This window comes from Akebia trifoliata, chromosome 10 (genome assembly GCF_017979445.1).
Source record: "Akebia trifoliata isolate Shusen 1 chromosome 10, ASM1797944v1, whole genome shotgun sequence".
NCBI lineage: Eukaryota > Viridiplantae > Streptophyta > Magnoliopsida > Ranunculales > Lardizabalaceae > Akebia > Akebia trifoliata.
In genome coordinates this window covers 14,392,911-14,415,214 of record NC_141384.1, presented here as the reverse complement: position 1 = coordinate 14,415,214, position 22,304 = coordinate 14,392,911, and the positions used below count along the sequence as shown (strand labels likewise).

The 22,304-nt window shown below is 36.8% G+C and overlaps 1 protein-coding gene across 3 annotated transcripts in view; it reads right to left on the bottom strand.

Annotated features, from left to right (window-relative positions):
- The window catches only part of LOC147393165 (golgin Putative 1), a 51,417-nt gene extending 29,715 nt beyond the window's left edge, over nt 1-21,702 (bottom strand). The window contains exons 1-8 of one of the 3 annotated variants that reach the window (XM_086455255.1): nt 21,390-21,702; nt 21,101-21,247; nt 11,459-11,539; nt 11,226-11,275; nt 10,523-11,143; nt 10,345-10,407; nt 8,441-8,518; nt 8,134-8,337 (exon numbers count right to left, since the gene is read on the bottom strand). In XM_086455255.1, the coding sequence (XP_086311381.1) occupies nt 8,134-8,337; nt 8,441-8,518; nt 10,345-10,407; nt 10,523-11,143; nt 11,226-11,275; nt 11,459-11,539; nt 21,101-21,128 (1,125 nt within the window). In that variant the 5' untranslated portion in view covers nt 21,129-21,247; nt 21,390-21,702. Of the gene's footprint in view, nt 1-8,133; nt 8,338-8,440; nt 8,519-10,344; nt 10,408-10,522; nt 11,144-11,225; nt 11,276-11,458; nt 11,540-21,100 lie in introns of all 3 variants that reach the window. The other 2 variants (XR_015181971.1, XM_086455256.1) reach the window with 2 other exon arrangements.
- Nucleotides 21,703-22,304: the final 602 nt, after the last annotated feature.

Here is a 22,304-nt window from a genome sequence, read left to right as displayed (position 1 = left end):
TTCTGCCCAATCTGTTGTAGCTGCTTGGTCCTCATCACCATCAAAACCATAGAAACTAAATAAATCAGCCACGTTAAATATGGGACTGATTTGGAGTTCATCTGGCAATTCTACCACACAAGCGTTAGCACCAATCCTCTTAACAATTTTGCATGGCCCAATTTTTCTAGACTTCAATTTGTGAGAGGTACCTCGAGGGAATCTCTCTTTTCTCAAGTACACCATAACCTGATCTCCTTCCTTGAACTCCTTGACACGATGCTTTTGGTTAGCATCCTCTCAATTATGCTAATTACTCGTCCTAATAACATCACGAACTGCTGCATGAATGCGTTGGATATGATCTACATAAGCCTCACCTTCTTGGCTAATCCTTGCATCAAGAGGCAAAGCAACTAAGGGCCCGATTGATTCAACTGCCAAAATCTATTGTCAGCTTCTGCTATCAGAATCTACTGTCAGAATCTGAAAAGCTGAAAAGCTTGTTTGATAGAGCTTTTTAAAACTGCTGTGCTGTTGACTAGAATCTGGTAATTACTGTTTGATACAGCTTCTAAAATCTGTTGTAATAGGGTAAAATGACCAAAATGCCCTTAAGATTGATAGTGCAACCAGAATGCATAAAAAATTACCAGAATACCCCTATAAATATATAATTACACTAAATATATATAAATATAATAAAATTATATAAAAAATTAAAAACAATAATTATTTTAATTTTAAAATGTTTATAATTCTATAGAAATTTCGACAGCATCTCCTTTTAAAAATGGACATACGAAATTTTCTTGATTAACAAAATACCTGCATAATACGCAATCCAACATAATGCACTCAAATACATCAAAAATTACCAGAATACCCCTATAAATATATAATTATACTAAATATATATAAATATAATAAAATTATATAAAAAATTAATAAAATAATTGTTTTCATTTTAAAATGTTGATAATTCTAAAAAAAATTATAGAAAAATTTATAATTCTATAGAAATTTCGACAACATCTCCTCTTAAAAATGGACATGAAATTTTCCTGATAAACAAAATATCTGCACAATACGCAATCTAACATTCACATTACATCGTATATACATAACACATCCACATAATATCTAATTTATATTCTGACGTCATTTAAACATAACAATCATAGTTAATATAATAAGTAAAACTGAAATAAACAAAAACATGAAAAATATACATCCAACAACTGCATACAAAATAAATTTTTCATTCTTCTTATCTGACTTCGTTACTTTATCTTGAGGAACATTATCATTGATAATGTCAACTTCATCTACCCACACAAAAGACCATGCATGTCTCTATAAAGTAAAATAACACATGAAATCTCGAGTATCCTTGTGTATGCAATTACCTCTATAAAATCTCGAGTTTTGAATAATTATATATAAATCATGATAAAATAATTGAAATCTCGGTATCCTTGTGTATGCAATTACCTCTATGAAATCTCGAGTTCCTAGCATTTGAAATCCCACACTTAGGATAACCTTTCATTGTCAATTGCCGGCCATGGGTCGTGGATATAGGGTACTTGCTCCTCAGGTATGTTTTCTTCCAAAACCATACTTGTTCACCATAAACTTCTAAAAAACAATTCATCCATAATACTAAACATCTCTTTTCTTATCAAAAAGAAAAACAAATACTTATCTTCTTTGTTCAGTTTATTTAATTATTTTGAAAGTTCGCAAGCATAATTATCTTGAAACACTCTTCTAATGTCTTTAAATGGGTCCCCAAACCTGAAATTGAGGCAAACAAATATACATGGGCTGATATTTAATCCTCCTGGCTGATCTAGCTAGCCTATTGCAGTTAGAGGACTTAAAAGAAGCTTGTAGAAAAGCACATTTGACAGAAAAATAGTGTGCACACATTGTAGATCTTCAGGTGGGGGTATAAGCCTATGTTAATTGTAGATCTGATAAGCAAATCGACATCAAAATCCAGATTTACAGAACTCTAGATGGATATATATCTATATATCTCTTGAAATTGAGGGGACTAAAACCTGGGAGCTTCTGAATCTATTTTTCATTAGGGGTTTCAAATCTTGGTGAGTTGTGTTCGAGATCGATAATGTGATGGGTATACAAGGTAATCTCATGCTGTAAACCAAAAACCCCAAACAAAAAATCGTATTCGATCTACCAAAAAAAACCCAAATTAAAATTACATTCGATGGAGAGAGAGAAACAGACCTGAAAGGGTTGATAAGAGCGGCGCAGAGGTCGAACTCCTGCTGTGAGAGGCTCTGTCGAGAGAGATGTGCGAGAGAGAGAGAGAGAGAGAAAACTTTGCAAGATCTTTGCGAGTTTGAGATCGACCAGCTGTGCGAGTTTGAGATCGATGAAGACGAAGAAGACAGTGAGGTCTGAGACGTAGAAGAGAATTGATACGAAGAGACAGTGAGGTCTGTCGATGGAGAGAATATAGAAACGATGGAGACAATGAGATCTGAGACGAAGAAGACAGTGAGGTCTGAGACGAAGAAGATAATCGATGCGAAGAGACAGTGAGGTCTGTCGATGGAGAGAATATAGAAACGATGGCGAGAGAGAGGTGCGAGAGAGAAGTGAGACTGTGAAGTCTATCGATGGCGAGAGAGAGGTGAGACAGTGAGAGGTCTGTCGATGGAGAGCAAATAGAAACGATGGGCAAGGGCAAAATAGGTATTTCACGTGAACCGTTTATTCGGTATTCTAATCCCCGCAAACGCGAAAAAAAAAAAAGCAACTCTCATCCGCTTCACCGATTTGCGTTTCAAACCACAAATTACGAACGCAAATTTTAAATTTGGAAAATCTGCTCGAAGCCGTGATTGATTCAGCTACAAAACTCGGTTTTCCACCGCAAACGCAGGAAAATCCGCGTTTTGAAGCGGAATCAATCGGGCCCTAAGTCAATGACATGTTGTGGGCTATGTCCATATGCAACCTCAAATGGTGTCTTCTTTGTAGTTCGATTGACAGAATTGTTGTAAGCAAATTCTGCTTGAGGAAACACCATATCCCACAACTTCACATGATCGCCCACCATACAACGAAGAAGGTTTCCCAAGCTCCGATTAACCACTTCCATTTGTCAATCGGTTTGTGGATGGCATGTGCTTGAATATTGCAGTTGCATACCCAACTTCTTCCAAAGTGTTCACCAAAAATGCCCCCACAAACTTGACATCACGATCTGAACCGATAGTAGATAGAACACCGTCTAGTCAAACTATCTCTTTGAAAAACAATTCAGCCACATGAGATGCATCTGTACTCTCGGAAAATGGTATAAAATGAGCCATTTTCGAAAATCGGTCCACAACTACAAAAACAGAATCATGACCCCTTACTAGGCAAGCCCAACACAAAATCTATACTAAGATCGATCCAAGGGGAAGTAGGGGCAGGAAGGAGGGTGTACAAACCAGTATTTTGTGACTGTCCCTTAGCATATTGACAAACTAGACACCTACGAACCAGCCTTTCAACATCCATGTTCATCAATGGCCAATAATATCGATTAGCCACTAGCTCCAAAGTTTTGTCCCGACCGCAATGTCACCCAAGTCCACCACCATGCAGCTCCCATATAATTTGTTCTCGAAGAGACCCTTCCGGCGCACAAAGCTTATTTTCTTAAACAAGTAACCATCGTGTACAACGAATGGAAATGCCAAATCAGTTGTCGGACTTTTTAATTCACTTAGCATTTTGCTGAAATAAGGATCAACAACATAATGATTTTTCAGTTCATCAAAACCCATAACTTGCGCTCACAAAGTAGTCAATAACATAACCGCCTACTCAATGCATCAGCCACCTTATTGGATTTCCTGACTTGTGTTTCAGTGAGAAATTGAACTCCTGAAGATAATCACTCCACTTGGCATGACGCAGATTTAATTACTTTTGGGAGTTGAGATATCGTAATGCTTCATGATCTGAATATACTACAAACTAGCGATGTAGTAATTAGTGTCGCCAATGCTGAAGTGCTCGGATCAAAGCATAGAACTCTAGATCATATGTGGAATAACGTCCTTTGGCCTCCGTCAAGTTCTCACTAAAGAAAGCAATAGGTCATCCTTCTTGACTTAAAACAACCCTGATGCCCACCTGAGATGCATCACATTCTACCATGAACACCTTCTCAAAATCAGGTAATATAAGTACAGGTGCCTCTGTCATCATTTGAATCTTTGTAAAAGCTTGATCAGCAGCTTTGGTCCACATAAAGGTGGAGCCCTTCAAACATTCAGTTATGGGACCCATGATGGAGCTGAAATTGCATATAAATCGTCTGTAGAATGTGGTGAGACCATGGAAGCTTCTAACATCTCCAATGGTCTGAGGAGTTGACCACTCTATGATGGCTTTTACCTTTTCTAGATCAGCTTTCAACCCTTCTGCTGACACAATGAACCCAAGGAATACCACATGGTCGCGCAAAAATGAGCATTTTTTCAAGTTAATATAGAGTTTCTCGTGGTATAGAACCTCCATAACTTGTTGCAAGTTTTTGTGCTGCTCTTCATTGTTACGACTATATATTAAAATATCATCATAATACATAACGACAAAAGAACCGATAAAAGGACAGTACCTCGGTCATCATGCGCATGAATGTACTTGGAGAATTAGAGAGTCCAAAAGGCATTACAAGCCACTCATACAAACCATCGGGGGTCTTAAAAGCTGTCTTCCATTCGTCACCAGGTCTGATTCGTATCTGGTGATACCCGCCCTCAAATCAAGTTTTGAGAACACGGATGACCCTGACAACATGTCTAACATGTCCTCTAGTCGTGGTATAGGAAATCGGTATTTGATAGTAATCTTGTTGATTGCGCGACGATCAACACACATTCACCAAGACCCGTCCTTTTTTGGAGTAAGTAATGCTGGAACAGCACAAGGGCTCTTGCTTTCTCGTACCATTCCCTTTTGTATGAGTTCCTCCACTTGTCTTCGCACTTCCAACCGATTCATGGGTGGCATACGATAAAGTGCTTGATTCGGCAAGGACGCTCCAGGAACTAAGTCGATATCATGTTGTATACTCCTCAGAGGTGGTAGCCCACTAGGTAATTCAGGTGGAATTAACTCTTCAAATTTCTCCAACAGTCGGACAATTTCTGGAGGATAAGTATTGCTACCCTTGATGTCACCACTCTTAGGCTTACTCACCAACACATAAACTACTCTCATTTCTTTACTTTCTTCTTTAAATTGGCGTGCAGACAACAGATTTGTTATTTTCCCACTCTTGGAAGAACTAGTAACTTCTCTCATAGGATGCAACGTCAACTTCTTTCCTTTCCACTTAAAAGCATACGTATTTGGTGTCGTTTGGTGGTCATATCTCAATCAAACAACCAAGGCTTCCCAATAGAATATGGCAAGCACCCATTGGTACCACATCGTACCATACTTCATCTTCATACTCATTACCCATTGAAAAGTTAACCAAGCACCTTGAGGTAATGGGGACCACGTTACCTTTTGGAAACCAAGCAACTTTGTAGGGTGAGGATGTTTCTCCATTGGCAACTTGAGCTTTTCCACTTCTTTGGACGCCATGTTTTCACTACTGCCTCCATCAAGAATGACATTGCACACCTTCCCGCCACAACAAACGCGTGTGCGGAATATACTTCTCCATCGCCAATCTTCAGGTTCCTCCAATTTCGGTGTTGTTAATACACATTGAACCACAATGCTTTCTCCTTGCACAGGCAATAAGTCTACTTCTTCCTCTTCCTCTTCCTCTTCCTCTTCCTCTTCCTCCTCAAATTGATCATATATTGGCGCATCATAATCCTCCTCTTCACTCTCACCTTCGGCAAGGTTGACTCGTCAATGGGGACATATATAAGAAATATGTCCATGCTCTCCACAAGAGTAACATCGTGTTGCTGATTTGTTTTCAAACATATTTTTGTTGCCGCCAGAAGTATCAGCAGCACCAAGTTTTGCTATTTCCTTCCCTTTACTTGTACCTTCACTACCCCCAATACTTCAATTAGTCGCCCGACTTGTTGTGGGAGCATTTTTATCCCCTCTAACGGCTATTGGAAAACTCCTAACACCTTGGTCTGCCCCCAAACTCCTCGCATTAGTTGCTGCATTGGTACGGTTGGGTGGAGTTCGACAAGGTCCCAAACGAGTGACACGTTCCTCCGCTCGAAGTGCATATTGGTAAGCATCCTCGAGATTGGAAACCCTTATAATTCTCATCTCGTCGCAAATGGCTAGTCTCAATCCAGAAATATATCGCGCAGTAAGTTGCTCGTTAGTCTCATTCAGCCCAACACATATAGACAAATTGTTAAAACCAGTAGTGTAATCTTGCACACTTGAGTCCCTTTGTTTCAGCCCATGGAAAGGTCATTGTGTAATCAGCAGGGAGAAATTGCTTGCAAAGCTTCATCTTCATGTGTTCCCATGTACTAATCTTTAATTTTCCTTGTCTTGCACGTTGCTCATCAAGACGTCTCCACCATTGAAGAGCCATTCCTTTCAGTTTCATCTTCACAAACAGCACCTTACAATCCTCTACCATCGGCTTCCACTCAAAGTAGTTTTCTATGGTGGCTTCCCAATTAAGAAATTCCTCTGCATGCATTCTACCATTAAAATCAGGCACCTCAATCTTTGCTCTAAAATTTAAATCGAGTGCTCTCACTAATCAATCTTCAAGTCTACCACGTTTACGTTGATCACGAACCACAGAACCATGAAAAGGATTTTCATCAAACACTTCATGTGCATCTTCTTCAGATTCACCTGCTGACAAATTTGAAGGGTCATGGTTGCCTTCCGGTACCTCCATTTGAGCCTCCGCACGTTCTCTACGCTGAAGGTTATGAACCTCCTGCTCAATCATCCTTTGCATCTCCAACATCTCTCCTTGTTGGCCTTGGTTCATTCTTGCTCCATGGTCTCTTCCTCGTGCTGCCATGGATGGACCAGATTTGGCTCTAATACCAATATGATGTAGCTGAGGACTGAACCACCAAGAGGGTGGCTAATAACAGACCAAAAGGAAAGAAATTATGGGGAAAGGATGATAGAAAGTAAGGAGAACTATAAGCCTTAAGGCTGCTTGATAGGTTAAAAGAAAAACCCTTGAGAAAGGTTATTTCTATTAGAAATTTCCAGCCCAAAAATTTCTTTACAATGTGAAAGAGATGCATTTATAATAAACCCTACTAAAAACAGATCTAGACCACTCATTTACTCTTAATATGAATCATCCAAATAACTTGTAACGACAATGGACAGAAATGCCTTTAGTGATCACATGACTCTTTTAAACAACTAGAAAATTACCAAGATGCCCCTAGTAACATAAAACACAGAAAAGTTAAACAAAACAACATTGTTTTGGTTCTTCATTTCAATACTATTGCTCCGGCATCAGCTAGAAAGTACCTTCCAAAAAAAAACAGCTAGAAAGTAACTAAGAGAAAAACAATTAATTGATGTGTTTTTAATTGATTGAATTTCGTTTTTGAAGCTCCTTATATAGATAACTTCATCATAACAACTTAGAAATCTTCTAAAATACTAAAAAGTAATTTTCTAATCTATCTATTCTATAACATATTACTTACTTTTTAATCCTATTATAAGTTAATTTGAGCACTTGTAATTATAGCCTAAAGAATAAAAATGAATTTAGAAAAAAATAGAAGCTTAAAAACAAATTAGAGCCTAAACAAATTAAAAACTAGACAAAATAGAAATTTCCTAAAATTGAAAAAGGAACTAACCTAACAACTTCTAAATTAACTTAAAACTAAACTAAACTAAAGACATGACTAAAATTAAAATTGGGTTGAGTATGGACCCAACCTGGTCATCCTGAACTAGGATGGTCAAACAGAGTTGACTCAGTCAAACTGTGTCAACTCAGCCAGATCTGGCTAGGTTGATTCAGCCATGAAAATTCTCTTCTCTTCACTTATTTACGGTCCATTTTCTTTAGAAAATCAAATGTAACATGATCTTCCTTATGTAGATGTCCTACATCATTCTAGCATAAGAATAAACATCACTAATGAATACAAAGCACTGCACTAAACAGAATGAGAAAGATACCTGCAGAGAAGCCAACTTTCCTTCAGAAACAGCAGTATGTTTCTTCAGTGAATCATTTGAACTGACAAGGACCTCAATTTCTGAGTTCTTTGCAGCCAAAGCCTCGACCATGTTTGCTTCCACTCTAGACACTTCAATCTTGGACGTGGACAATTCTTGATGTAGCCTCTCTATGCGAGACTCATATGATTTGATCCTTTCTCTCTGATAAGGTAGTAATTGATAAGTAAATATAGCATTCTCTCAATAATCGAGGAAAATAAAGCTTTGCATTATCCACAAACAAAAAACTAGTATGACATTTCACCTCTGCAGTGAGAAGTTCCTCCAGCTGTGAATTTTCAGATTTGTATTCTTGAAGACGGGATGAAAGTCCAGCACAAACCTGCATTAATAAAACAAAAAATTTAAAGCATCATGAAGTCCAAAGCAAAATCTACACAGAATGCCATAGACAGAACATTATGATATAAATATAAAATAGAAGTGATAATCAAAAGGTAAGCATTGTGAACAGAATTGAACATTTGAAGATTATATATGCATATGCCATGCATAAACAGGTGAGTGCATCCACAGCAGTGTGTCAGAAGCCATGAACATAAGAAAAGAAAGTGACGTCATGCATAGAAAGAGCTTGGGCTTGTATACCCCTCTACCTTGTGTTTTATCTTTAATCTTCCCAATTCTCTTTCATTTTATTTGTGTGTTCTTATCCACTCTTTTTGTTTGCTTCATTTGGTGTCAGAGATATAATTGAATCCGCGATTTCGGTGGATTCTCATGGCGGCAAGGCGAGGACGAGATAGAGATGTTCCGGAAAGAAATCCACAAAGAGATGAAGAAATCGAGGCATTGAGAAGGCAAGTTGAGCAATTAACTCGCCGATTGGATCGTTATGGTCTTCGTGAGCAACATGAAGGTGCTATCGAAGATAACGAAAACCCTTTCTACAACTGTGCTCCACGTGATGAGTCTGACGATGAGGGATTTGAAGCTCAAATATTCCAAGTTGGACGTGGTAGAGACCATGGAATTAAGGCCAATATACCGGATTTTCATGACCGTCTACATCTGGATGAGTTTCTTGAATCAGTAGTTCCGCAGAGAAATTCTTTTATTTAAAAGATACTCCAAAATTTGTGAAAGTGAAATTAGTTGCTACTAAATTAAAGGATTTTGCATCAATTTGGTGGGATGATGTTCAAAAATACATGAATCCAACGGGGAAAGCAAAAGATTACTACATGGGAGAAAATGAAGTCTAAGTTGAGAGAAATTTTTACCAGTGGAGTATTCACATACTCTATTTCAAATATTTCAAAATCTACGCCAAGGAGATAAGGGCATCAATGAATAAACCGAGGATCAGAACATCTGGAGTTGAGTTCAAATCTTCCTCACCAATTGACCAGTGACTAACTATTAACTCATTCCCCTACCCCACTGTTACTCATTCCCAAAATAGAATTTAAGAAAGAAAGAAAAATAAAATAAAAGAGAAACCATTTTCAAGAAACATAACTCTAGTGAACTATTTCCATCCTCTCATTTTCTTCATTCCATGCACTCTCCTTTGACTAAAGTGAAAAAACACAAACCAAAATATGAATAAATAAATATCTTAACTCTCACTACCAAATAAGTAACTGAATTCTATCACCGGTTTGCATATGAGTTGATTTAGCATATAACCAAGAGTATTTATTTAAAGCTTTTGCATTGCCAATAATTACAATTCTAAAATAGACTTGGGATTTATCATTATTTCAAATATAAAGATAGCCATTTGCAAACTGCTGGATGATTCCTTTGAGTGGTTTATTGAAGTATAGGTCTCAAACAATTTGCAAAACACTAGAGAAAACTTATAAACAGAATTGAAATTAACCAAGTTGTATGGATACATTTATAAATAGTTACACTATAGGTCTACTAAAAAATGCTTCACAGTGAACCTAGAGTGGAAACGAAATGTCATGGATAATCACATTTAGCTCATAAAAAAATTGCATGAGTTGTCACAATTATTGGGTGTCATGCAAATTGTTCCACATGAAAAATAGGCAGATAATGTGAACTATAACTACCTACCAAGAAAAGAAAATGCGAACTGTAACTCTGCATAGATGAACATAGACTGTGCCTAATTTAGAAAGAAAGATGGAGAAAGACATTGTGCAAGGTTTTCGGATGAATACAAGATCTTACCCTAGCTAACCTGGCCTCCTTTGACTGACCAGTAGAAATTGCACTTTTAAGCAGCCCTTGTGCCTGTCAACCGATTCAGAGTGCTACTTAACAATAATTCGTTAAATGCTAAACATGTAGAAAGATTCAAATTGTCAAAAACCTATTTTGTATGAGAAGTTTTCTCTATAATTAATACCTCATCAAGTTGCTCTTGCACTCTCATGGATGAAGTATCAATTTTATGCTCATGCTGCTTCTTTGGATTGGAAAGAGGATCTTCCTTGAGATTAGCACCTTTGGCTTGAGTATCATTATTACTCTCTATTTCCACACTTTCCAGTTCAGCTCCCTCTTGATCAATCTTAGTAGAAACATCCTCATCTACCGAATTAATATTTTGGCCAGCATTAGCTGGATTATCTCTATCGATAGCCTCAACCTCTGTGCCTGTGAAAACTGAAGCAGAGGGCCCCCCATACCTCTCTGATGTATTCTCTGTAGTAAGCTCGCCATTTATGGTGGAACTGATAGCTTCTACATTATTAGAAGTAGCAGGGATTTCCATTTTACCAACGTCATCAGGTGGTGTCTCAGCTAAAGAAATGCCTGATATGGTGCATTCTTTTTCAAGATACGATTGCAACTCTTTGCTAGCTAGGGCTGTATTATTACCGGAGACGTCCCCAGCATTTTCAGAAGAAAAAACCATCTTATCAGTATCAGGTACTGCATCATTTGTTGATGCTTGTATGCTAGTTTGCTCCATTGCAACATCACTTGTTTTAGGTGGTTCATTACCAGATAGTCTCAACTGAGCCTGTATGAGGAGATAAACCACATTAAGTTGTTTTGCAATATGTTCATACCACTATCCAAAAATCAGATATGCTAGTATAGACCTTTTCCTTCGAATTTGTCCGCCTGGCTTGAAATTCTTGTCCATTGGATGCTTATGAGTTGCCAAAGGAGAAGAAAAATAAAAAACACAATAACATAAGCACCAGAATACCCATTCTCCACAGTAAAAAATATAAAAAAAAATCAAGAGTGCGTGGTCAAGATACATAAAGTTTACATGAGGCATTAAAATATAATCCTAGAAGAGTTATATAAGATATCTAAAGATCTATACCTGGTTGTTTTGAGTCAGACTGCTCCTCCGATAACTCACTGGCGACCAGCTTCGCTCTTCTATCTACAACTTCAAATAAATCTGATTCGAGAAAATTATAATATCTTAGATGTTAAGCAAACGTCAACCCAAAATCATTATTCACTTAGGCAGAACAATAACTATCCATGTAATAACATTCAATGTAAGATTTCTAATTCAGCTAAAGAATAAAAATAAAAAGTGAAATAGATAAACAATAAAAAATAAAAAAAGGAGCAAAGGTGGATTTAATGGCTTATAAATTTTAAAATTAACATCCACCGACATACGTCATTCCCTCTAAATTCATTAAAAATTGCGCTCCACAAGAATAGGAGCACGATGATTGAAAGAGTTACTCTTGCAGGAAAGCTACGTTCTTTCAAACACCATATTATTCCACTATAACCAAATTCTCCAACAAACATCAAATGGAGAAAGGACAAAAGATTTTTTGAGGGGGAATCCTTTGTGATGCCAACTCTGAAAGAGAGCTCAGATTGAGTGAGGAAAATAGTAGGACACTCTAAATAGCAAAAGAAAATGAGCCAAATGTTTTCTTTTCCATTAAAATCCTCAACATTAATAGTGATCCTCGATATGTGATTCGATCTTCTTCGGTCATTAGCAAGTCAATTGAAAAAATTATGTATCATTGTCACATTCACTCAACCATGTCACCCAAGTTTTCTTTCTCCAACTTATCTCCTCCAAGGCTGCAAACCTGGTTAAATTATGCTACTAAGTTTGTTCTGGTTGCTAATTCATCAAGACAAATATTTAGAGGCAGTAATAATTTGTAAGGCGTTATGAGCAGATATAGTCACCAAATTCTATGATTCATTGAGAAAGTCGTGATTAAATAGCGAACTTCACGATTAGATTAGAAAAAATGAAGATGTCGTTAATGCACTAATAAGAGGATGACATTGATAAAGATAATGTAATACGGAATGCAAATCAAGTTAGTAGACAAAGGTTCCGACAAAAAATTTGTAATTATTTAGGTTTTCACTTAATTGGTTCTAGATTTATTGTTCAGTATTATTTTAGATTAGTTTTTTTTTTTTTTGTCTTGAGTTGTTTTAGAGTTTTATTTTTATGTTTTTAGAGCTTATTTTCATCTTTTATTGGCCCATGGTTTAGTATAATATTTAGGGGTAGTTTGCTATCTTTATATCTTTTATAAAAGTTTCTGAGGGTTGAAAAGTTAGGAGAGAGTTACGAAATTAGGTTATTTATTTGGTATATTAGTTTGATTAGGATTCTTGGATTATTTTCTTTACATATAGATTGTATTAGTGTCTTTTTAACGAAGAATTTGATGAATAAAAATGAGTTTTTTTTTAACTAGCTCCAAGAGAGGCTCCACACTACTCACTTCCCAATCATTAAAGTCTCTCCTAAAACCGAAGTCCCACAATCATTCTAAACCATTACCTACCAAGAAATTTTCAATAGTCATTGCCTTTTTGCCCGACACCTCAAAAATCCGAGAAAAGTTCCTTCAACGAGATATCTCCACACCATCTATCTTCCCAAAAACGAAACCTATTTCCCTTCCCCACCTTGAACTTAACTTTCTTAAGGAATGAAGGTAAACGACGTAAAATGCCTTTCCAAACCCCACACCCATATGCCCTTTTCGCTTCTTTTGTTTCCCAACCCAACTCTTGCAACCCGAACCTGTTAGCCACCACCTCTCTCCATGAGCTTCCCTCTTCCTCACCAAATCTCCATAACCATTTAGATAATAATGCGGAATCCATCATAGAAAAACTTCGAAGCCCCAAACCCTCTCTAACTTTCAGCAAACACATCTTGTTCCAACTCACCATATGATACTGTCTATTATTATCCTTGTCATGCCAGAAAAAAAATTCCCTACAAATTTTATTCATCTTAACCTCCACACTGCGTGGGACAAAGAAAAGAGACAAGAAGTAGTTAGGGATGCTAGCAAGTGTGTTCTTGATTAGCATCAATCTCCCTCCTTTGGATAAATACCTTACTTTCCAAGTGCTCCACCTTCTACCATCCTCTCCAAAACTAGATCCCAAATCTCCTTGCTTCTAGAATTTGCACCAAGTGGTAAACCGAGATAAGTGGTAGGCAAGTCTCCCACTTAAAACCAATTGACACTGCCATCACATCAACCCCTTGCATAACGCTAAACCCCATCACCATACTCTTATTTAGGTTAACAAGAATGCTGCATACTACCTCAAAAAACCCAAGAATGCTACTAAGGAATCTCAACTGTGATGCCGAAAAATCTAGGAAAATGAGTGTGTCATGCACAAACTAAAGGTGAGATATGAGATGCCCTTGATTTTCAGCTCTGAAGTCCGACAAGTACCATTACTCACCGCTTTCGAGATCATTCTACTAAGAGCTTCCATCACCATTAAGAACAAATAAAGTGATAATGGATCCCCTTGCCTTAAGCCTCTAGAGCTCTTGAAATACCCTTCTAAAGATCCATTCACCAAAATAGAAAATGAAGGAGAAGTAACACATTCCATCACCCAATTAATCCATAAATTGCCATAACCCATCCTACGAAACTCAAGGAAAGACCAATTAACATGGTCATAGGCTTGTTCAAGATCGATCTTACAAACAAGACCCGCTTCATTTAGTTTTCTTCTTGAATCAATGCACTCATTTGCAATAAGGACCCCGTCCAAGATTTGACGACTCACTACAAAAACCCCTTGAAACGGCCCAATAACACAATGCAAGACCTTCTTTCATCTCATTACCAACATTTTTTATAAAATCTTGTAAAACTGACCCAACTAAGCTAAGCGGACGAAAGTAGAAAGTGAACATTGCCCCTTCTTTCTTTGAGATCAAAGCCACAAAAGTACAATTCAAACCATGGTCAAGGAAACTTTCTTTAAAGAAATCTTCCAAAACTGCTAAAAGATCCTACTTGGTGATATCCCACCAACTCTTGAAGAAAGCCATAGAAAAACCATCCAGTCCCGATGCCTTGTCATTCGTCATACCCCTAATAGTGGAAAACACCTCTCCCTATCAAAAGGTCGCTCTAACCAAGCATGTTGGTCTTCTAAGATGCACTCGAAATGTAGATTATTAAGCAACGACTGCCGACGATAATTTTCTAAAGTAGAAATCTACGATACGTTTTGCCACCTCGATATCCCTCATTTTCCACTAACACCATGTACCTTAATTCTTGAAATGTGATTCACCCTATTGTGGTATTTTGCCACTCTATGGAAAAATCGTGCATTGTTGTCTCCCTCTTTTAGCAGGGATTCTCAAATCTTCTCTTCTCCCCCTATCCTCTCTATCCAACTCCTACAACTCCTCTCTTCTATCGAGCTCCCTAATTTGCCCAAACATGGTCTTCATTTTTACATCCACCGCTCCAAAGACCTCTTTATTCCACTTCTTCAAATTTTCTTTATTATGTGGTTGTCCCACCAATTCTTTATCGTTTCCCTAAAATTGGGGTGCAGCAACCACATAATCTCAAAAACAAAAAAAAAACATAATAGGCTTGCCTCTACTATCACCAACAATCAAAGAGATAGGACAATAGTCAGATGCTAGGATTAGGCACCACTTCTTGGACAATTTTTCTAAATTTCTCCTTCCAACTTGGAGAGATCAAGAAATGACCCAATTTGTTCAAGATTGTGTTTTCTTGCTGATTAGACCAAGTGAAGTGGCCACCATTTAAGGAAAGATCAATCAAATCATGCAAATTCACAAACTCTCCAAAACAACTCATCCGTGAAGAAATCCGGGAGCCCCCCAACTTTTCGAAAGAAATGCGTATGACGTTTAAATCTCCTCCCACACACCAAGGCATCTCCCAATAGAAACTAACATCCTTAAATCTCCACCTATAAAGAATGAGTTTCTTTCATGGAGTGAAATGATTTCTCCACCATTCTTAGTGTGATTCCAAGGTTTTATCTTTCTATTCCTTCTCTTTTTCTTCTAATCTTTATTTTTTTTTTTTTTTATTATTTTCTCTTTCTTGAATTCTTAAATCCTTGAATTCTTGAATCCTTGAATTCTTAAGTCTTGAGTTTTGAAACCCACAAACCACAATCCTTAATTATTTCCCCTTTCCTTTAACCCTTATCCAACCCCAATCAAAATATCAAATTTACAAAATTTTGCATTTTACATCTCAATAGTCAATTGGGATTTTGGAAACACTTTTCCTATTATCGTTCAAATCCTTAACCCAATTCCAAGTCCCAAATAAGATTCCCAAACCACCATTTTTCTCTATTTCTTCCCTGTCCTGCATCAAATTTAGTATTAGAGCTAAACCTAGAATAATTAGAGATGGTATTGGAAGTCAAGACTAGATTTCTTGTCCAACCTCTTCTACCAAAGTAGAGTCCAAGAAGTTAAAACATTCATGCCAGGTTGTAAGTCTTGTTCTTCTCATATCTACTCCTATTGAGATTATAGCCACCAAGCTCACATAAATAGTACATATTCGAATAGCAAAACATAGACATGATCCACCAGTTGAAGCCAATCTCTACACAATAAAAGATTCATCTCTGTATCCTACGAAATATAACTTTCTTATACCTACAGAACCTACTTCAGACAATCTTCTTATAGCCCTTAGTAAATAATACTTGGGATTTGGTGACTTGCTCCCCTCAAAAAAATAAAAAAAGGTAGACCATTGCTAATGGGTATATGCCATAAGATATAAAAATATGATAATCCAATAGAGCGACTAAAAACTCACCTAATTGCAGAAGGGGCACACTCAATCCTATGATATTGACTATTCAGAGAAATTCTCCCCCATAACCAAACTCGATTTTGTTAGAGTAGTGCTTTTAATTGCTATTAATCAAGGGTGGCCCTTATTTCAGCTTGAAATCAAGAATGAATTTATTCATGGAGGTGAGTTAGTGGAAGAGGTGTACTAAAGCACCATCTGGTTTGGTTGCTTAAGGGGAGAGGGTATTAAACTTCATAAGGCTATCTATGGTTTGATTCAGGAAGTTTAGTAAGTGGTTACCACCTATGGTTTTCAACTGAGCGAAGGTGTTGATGGAACATTGGATTGAGTGGGGTAAGTATTTTACCAAGGTAAAACGGATGCTATGGGATTTAGTTCCGCTTTCTTTGTGTTGGCTAATTTGGAAGGAAATGAACAAACGGGTGTTCGAAAACAAAGCTAGGGATGAGCATGAGCTACTTCTGGAGGTGCTAACTTTGTTATTCTTTTGGTGTAAAAGGTTTAAGGAATATATGGGCATTTTTTTCGAGGATTTCCTTGTTAGGTGGGAGAGGGCAAGGGTGGAGCCAAGATTTTTGGTCAGTAGGGGCTAAATGCTAACGTTGGTTGACCGATAACTCGATTTCCTCCATGTGGTTATTAGGTTCGTCACTGCAAAAGTCAAAAATGACTGATTTTGGAGATATATTAAGGGTTTTTTACTAGAGGTTGAAGATGAGGTTAGGTTAAACTCATAGTCTTCGAATCTCTATATACCCCTACACAGAAATGTGGCTACTAAAATGTCATAACATGTGACAGGGTGGGATAGTGCGTGCAGCCCCAAGTAGACTAGTCTCACCTACGGTGGGGATACTCCCTGGGCTACCAAAAAAAAAAAGTAAGGTTTCCTTGGGATTGTCACACACCCCCAGGTAGACTAGTCTCACTTAAGGTAGGGATACTCCCTGGCTACCAAAAAAAAAAAAAGTAAGGTTTCCTTGGGATTGTCAAAATTCCAAGGGAGGTTTTTTAAAATAAAAATACCAAAGTGGATTTGTCTACTAATTTTTTAAGTAAGTCTAGCCTCACTAACTTTGTAAGATTTCAAATCTTACTATGGGTCGTTGAGTTCACCTTGTGCCATCCAAAAACATGATCCGATACCAGAGGGATGTAGAGGATAAAATTCTATGAAGTTTGAAAAAAAATTATTTTATTTTTTCAAAAAGACTTATTTTTCACCATTAAATGTTAATGTTAAGTTTGGGAGTTTGTTGGGATTTCAGTAGCCACCCATTTTCAAAACCTTGCATCAATCCCCCAAAAAATTATCTTTTTGAATTTTTTTGTTGGATCCGAGTTTTTCATGAAATCTAGAGGGTTGTGGTGTTGGATTGCATTTGAGCTCAACGGCCCTTAGTAAGATCTAAACACTTACTTAGTAAGGAAAATGTTTCTCTAATCATTTTTAGAGTTCAGTGTGAGTGGGGGCAATGCATATAGTCAGATTGAAAAAATACAGGGTATTTCTAATATAGATCAAAGTGTAGAGCTAAATAATCGAATTTGATTTTTTTCAAAAAGTTGATGGGGGCTATAGCCCCCACTGGTTCCCTTGTAGTTTGCCCCTAGGAGAGGGTGTGTAATGTAAGTATGGGGTAATCCTTGCTTTTTCCTTGGCTGGTTGTAGCCTTTTGATAGGTTTGTATTGCTTTCTTTCGGGTGGTCTTCTCGAACTCCGCTTTTTTGAATAAAATTATTTTTACCTATCAAAAAAAAAAAAAATTTAATATTGTGATTATAGGGAATCACATCGTTGGTATTGATACATTGAAACAATATTTGAGACAGTGCTTTCACATTAAGGATAAAGAACTTATGGTAGTTCCCTAGCATCAAGGTTGCACATTCAAAGATCGGGATAAATTTATCCCAAAAAAATATGCTCTTATTTCTTTTATTTGAAACGAGATCATTAGGAGCTAAGCCAATTACTTCTCCTATAGAACCCAATAGTAAACTTAGGATAGATCAAGATGAGCTAATTGATGATCGAGAGAGGTATAGAATAGAGTTGCAACTTGGTTCGGTTAGGGACCAAATCTAAACCGAACTAACCTAGGATGGCTCCACTAAACAAGAATCAAAACATGACTGATCGTTTTGCTCTTGTACCTTCCAAAAGGGAAAAAGATCTTTGAAAGTTGTTTTATGTATCCGAAAGATAGTACTCGGTTCTCCCAATAACTAAAAAGTGGGTTGCCAATATCCTATAAGTTTGCTTCAAAACAACATATAATTTATTTATTGAAAAAAAAAATGAACAAGAAATATTTCATATGATAAGTCATCAATATGTTTCCTAACTCCGAAGCAGTAAGCACCATCAAAGAACCTTATCATCCATCACCTTCCTTCAAGCTCCAACTTTGGAGACTGCGTTTCCACATTTTTTAAGGGTATAAAAAAGAAACTTGCTTATGTATTGTACTTAAGTTTTAAGCCATTGGATTTTAAAGACATGACAGTGGGATTTCATGTATGAAAACTAGGTATAAGAATTGGGTATATATAATAAACTTAATATAAAATTATTAATTTATAAGGGGGCCGGTTCATTGGCTTGGTTCAGTTCTATACCAGCCAAACCAAGTAACCTACCAGTTTAGTTTGATTCTCGATTTGAAACAAACCAAGTTGCACCCCTAGTATAAAAGACTTGTGGCCAAGCTTATCTACTCAACAATTACTACACCCGATATTGAAACTGTTAGCAACATTATTAGTCAATTTATGCAAACTCCTTGTGCATCTCACATGCAGACAGTCATTTGTATTATGCATTATTTCAAGAGTGTTCCTAGTAGAGTTTTCTTATATAAAGCCAATGGCCACTTATATGTTGAGGTGTATCCAAATGCAGAGTAGGCAAGATCTCCATCAGATAGAAGATTTATTGCTAGATATTACACTTTTGTTGGGAGGTAATTGTAAGAAACGAAGTATCGAATCTCTAAAGAACTTGGATTTCCTGTTGTTGACCCTATAAAGTTTTTTGTGACAATTAGGTTGTAGCATACAAAATCAATAATCCAACCGTTCATGAGGAAACCAAGCACAAAGAGATTAATTGTCATTTTATCGAGTAGAAAGTGGTAACCAAAGACATTTCTACCTTCTTGTGTAAAGCTAGTGGGGAGTCAGTGAATCACCTTCTTTTACACTACCCTTTTGCTTGGTCTGTGTGGTCTCATTTCTTGTATATCTTTCATTTGTTTTGGTGTCATCCTTGTTTGATCCTTCTTTTGTTCTCTAAAGTAAGGATCAACACTTTCTTCGATGGAGAGAGGACTCTTTGGAAATTGGTACCCCTTGCTGTTTGTTGGGGCTTATGGAAAGAAAAGGACGGGTGAATTTTTAATGGCAAAGAGAACTCGCTCAATGATGTAATCATCACCATAGTGAGCATTTTATTTTTATGGTGCAAACAGTTCAAAAACTTCAAAGGCATCTTTTTTGAGAACTTTCTCTTTAGGTGGGTTACAATTGTAAGGGAAGAGGTTAGCTTGTTCTTTTGTTGTTTGATTCTTTAGAGGGCACCTTGTCCTCCCATCAATAAACCTTTTACTTATCAACAAAAAAAAAAAAGTCATTTCTACCCCATTTGTTAAAATTAGTTGTCAACTAGTAGATATGTTCATCAAAGCCCTTAATCATAATCAGTTGGAGAAATTTCACTCCAAGCTATGCATATGTGATATATGTGCTCCAATGTGAAAGGGACTATAAATAGTATTCTTATTTTTATAACTTCAGCCATTAAGTTTATTAGGGGTAGAGAAATCATTTTGGTTTTAGTTTCCTAGAGGGCCCAAGAGTAATTCTCCTTCTTCTTGTTCGAGAGAAGGGGAGGGGGGATGGACTAATGTGGCCAAAAACCATTTCTTCTCTTCATTTTTCTTTCTTTTTTTCTTCTCACCTCAACACTTTTTAACCTAAACCTAATTTAACACATTTTATATGAAAATAGTTGATACTAGGGTGTCACAAGGTGTAATTTATTTTTGTTTTGTTCTTTGTTTTCCTTCTGTGTTTTGGAGGTTCATCTCGAGCTCTTAGAGCACTTTTAAATTCTTCTCTTGCCTTCAGTTATCAAACTCTTAATCAATAGAAATAAAATGATAAATGCTCTCAAAAGCACCTTTGAGATCTTATTGAGTTTGAGCATTTGGCATGAGACTAATCAATGTGAAAACTAGTTATCTAAACTAGAATTGATGCTTCCCCAGTGGTAAGGTGGAATAAAGACAATATAATTTTTCTTTTCTTTTCTTATAGAAGGAGATGTGACATGTACCTATGTACATTGTATCTTAGGTAATTAAAATGAGAAGGTGAGGTTTAATCAGCCTTGAAACTAACTATGAAAAAGAGATTAAAAGAATTTAGATTATATAAGATCTGCCATAGATTAGATCAAACTCTTTTCTTCTCTCACTCTACTCTATTTCAGGATGTAATTATCAATTATAAATCATGTCGTAAAGGGGCATTTTATTCCATCATCACCAAGCAAATGCTTTGTCCAAAAGATACAAATTTCCAAAAATCAGTGTATCCTTGTTCAGGAATATCTTAATCATCCCTATAAAACATGTACTTGTCACATCTCAATGCCCACACATCTATTCAGTAAAAGTTCAAATTTCGAAAGAATGGGAAGAGGTTTCCACAAGTTTTCAATCCAAATCATCAAAACCATTCACAATAATCCAATAAAGGCCTAAGTTAAGAATCTAAGCGCATCAGAAAAACCCAATTATAAACACTAAAAAGATCAATCAAACAATTGAAAACAGCGAAAAAGAATTTAACATGCGTACCTTCTGCAACTTTTAGCCACGAAGCCATTGTAGGAAGAAAAAAAAAATGGGAAAATTAGTGGAAAAAAGATGCCCTAGAAATCGATCAATGGGGTCTTGATTCCACGGAATGAGGTGAGAAATCAACCAAAATTCTCTATAAGAAATCTGAAATTATGATAAAAGAGAACATTAGATCTTATTTCAAATCTCGTATCAGATCGTTTGAATAAGATCTTCAGATCAGAAGCTCGGTTTCTTGAAAGATGAGGACAACAAAAGAAATTGTGAGAGAAGCTGCAATTCTCACCAGTTTTCTCTCTGTTTATGTGTCACAGAGCCATGGCTTAAACATTAAACAACCGGTTTTTGGGATCGGATTACTGCCCACCCAGTACGGTTCGTTACTGTCAATTCAACTTAACTCGGACGAATCGTCTCAATTTTTCGGACAAACAAATGAGGTGATGACTGATTCATACTTCACAGTAGAAAACTCGTTCGTCTTCTCTTCCCAAGCGAGACGAGTTGGACTTTACCGAGTCACAAAATCATCCACAGACCACAGAAACGTATCGTTTCGTTTGTTAAGGTGATAACTGATATAACCATTAAGAGTGGGTGAGATGTCCCACCCTGGGTTTCCTCGGTTCAGAAAAATAATAAATAAAAGTTTGTTAAGGTGATGATTTTACTATTGTAGTGGGCAAAAGTAGTAAATGACTTAAATCCTACACGTGTCCGGATTTGAACGAGAGCCGGGGCAGATTAGAGGAGAGTCTCTTCAGAATGAGAGGTACCTAAATAGGATTTGTAACTCAACAATGATCGAGTAAATCCAAAAATTAGCTCTGCCCAAAGGCAGGTTAAGTGTGCAGATCCAAGTCTATCTTTTACTTCACTACAATAAGGGATAGATCCCAAGAATCTAGGAGCGATTGATAAAGTCAATTACATTCCTTCTAAATAGGTTTAATTACTTTCTTGGTGTAAAGTTTCCATTATCTAATCCCTGGATTAAAGAGATCGAGGAGAAAATCCCTAAAATCAAAGGATCAAAAAGAAATCCTATATAAAGGAGAGAAATCGATGGAGGAAGGGGATTTTTTTTTTTTTTTTTTGTGAGATTAGTGATTTACTTACGGAGGGTTTATCTTCATTCTGATCTAACTTGAGCGTCAAAAGATTCTTGGCAGGTACCACACCGGTGCTACCGAATGACTGG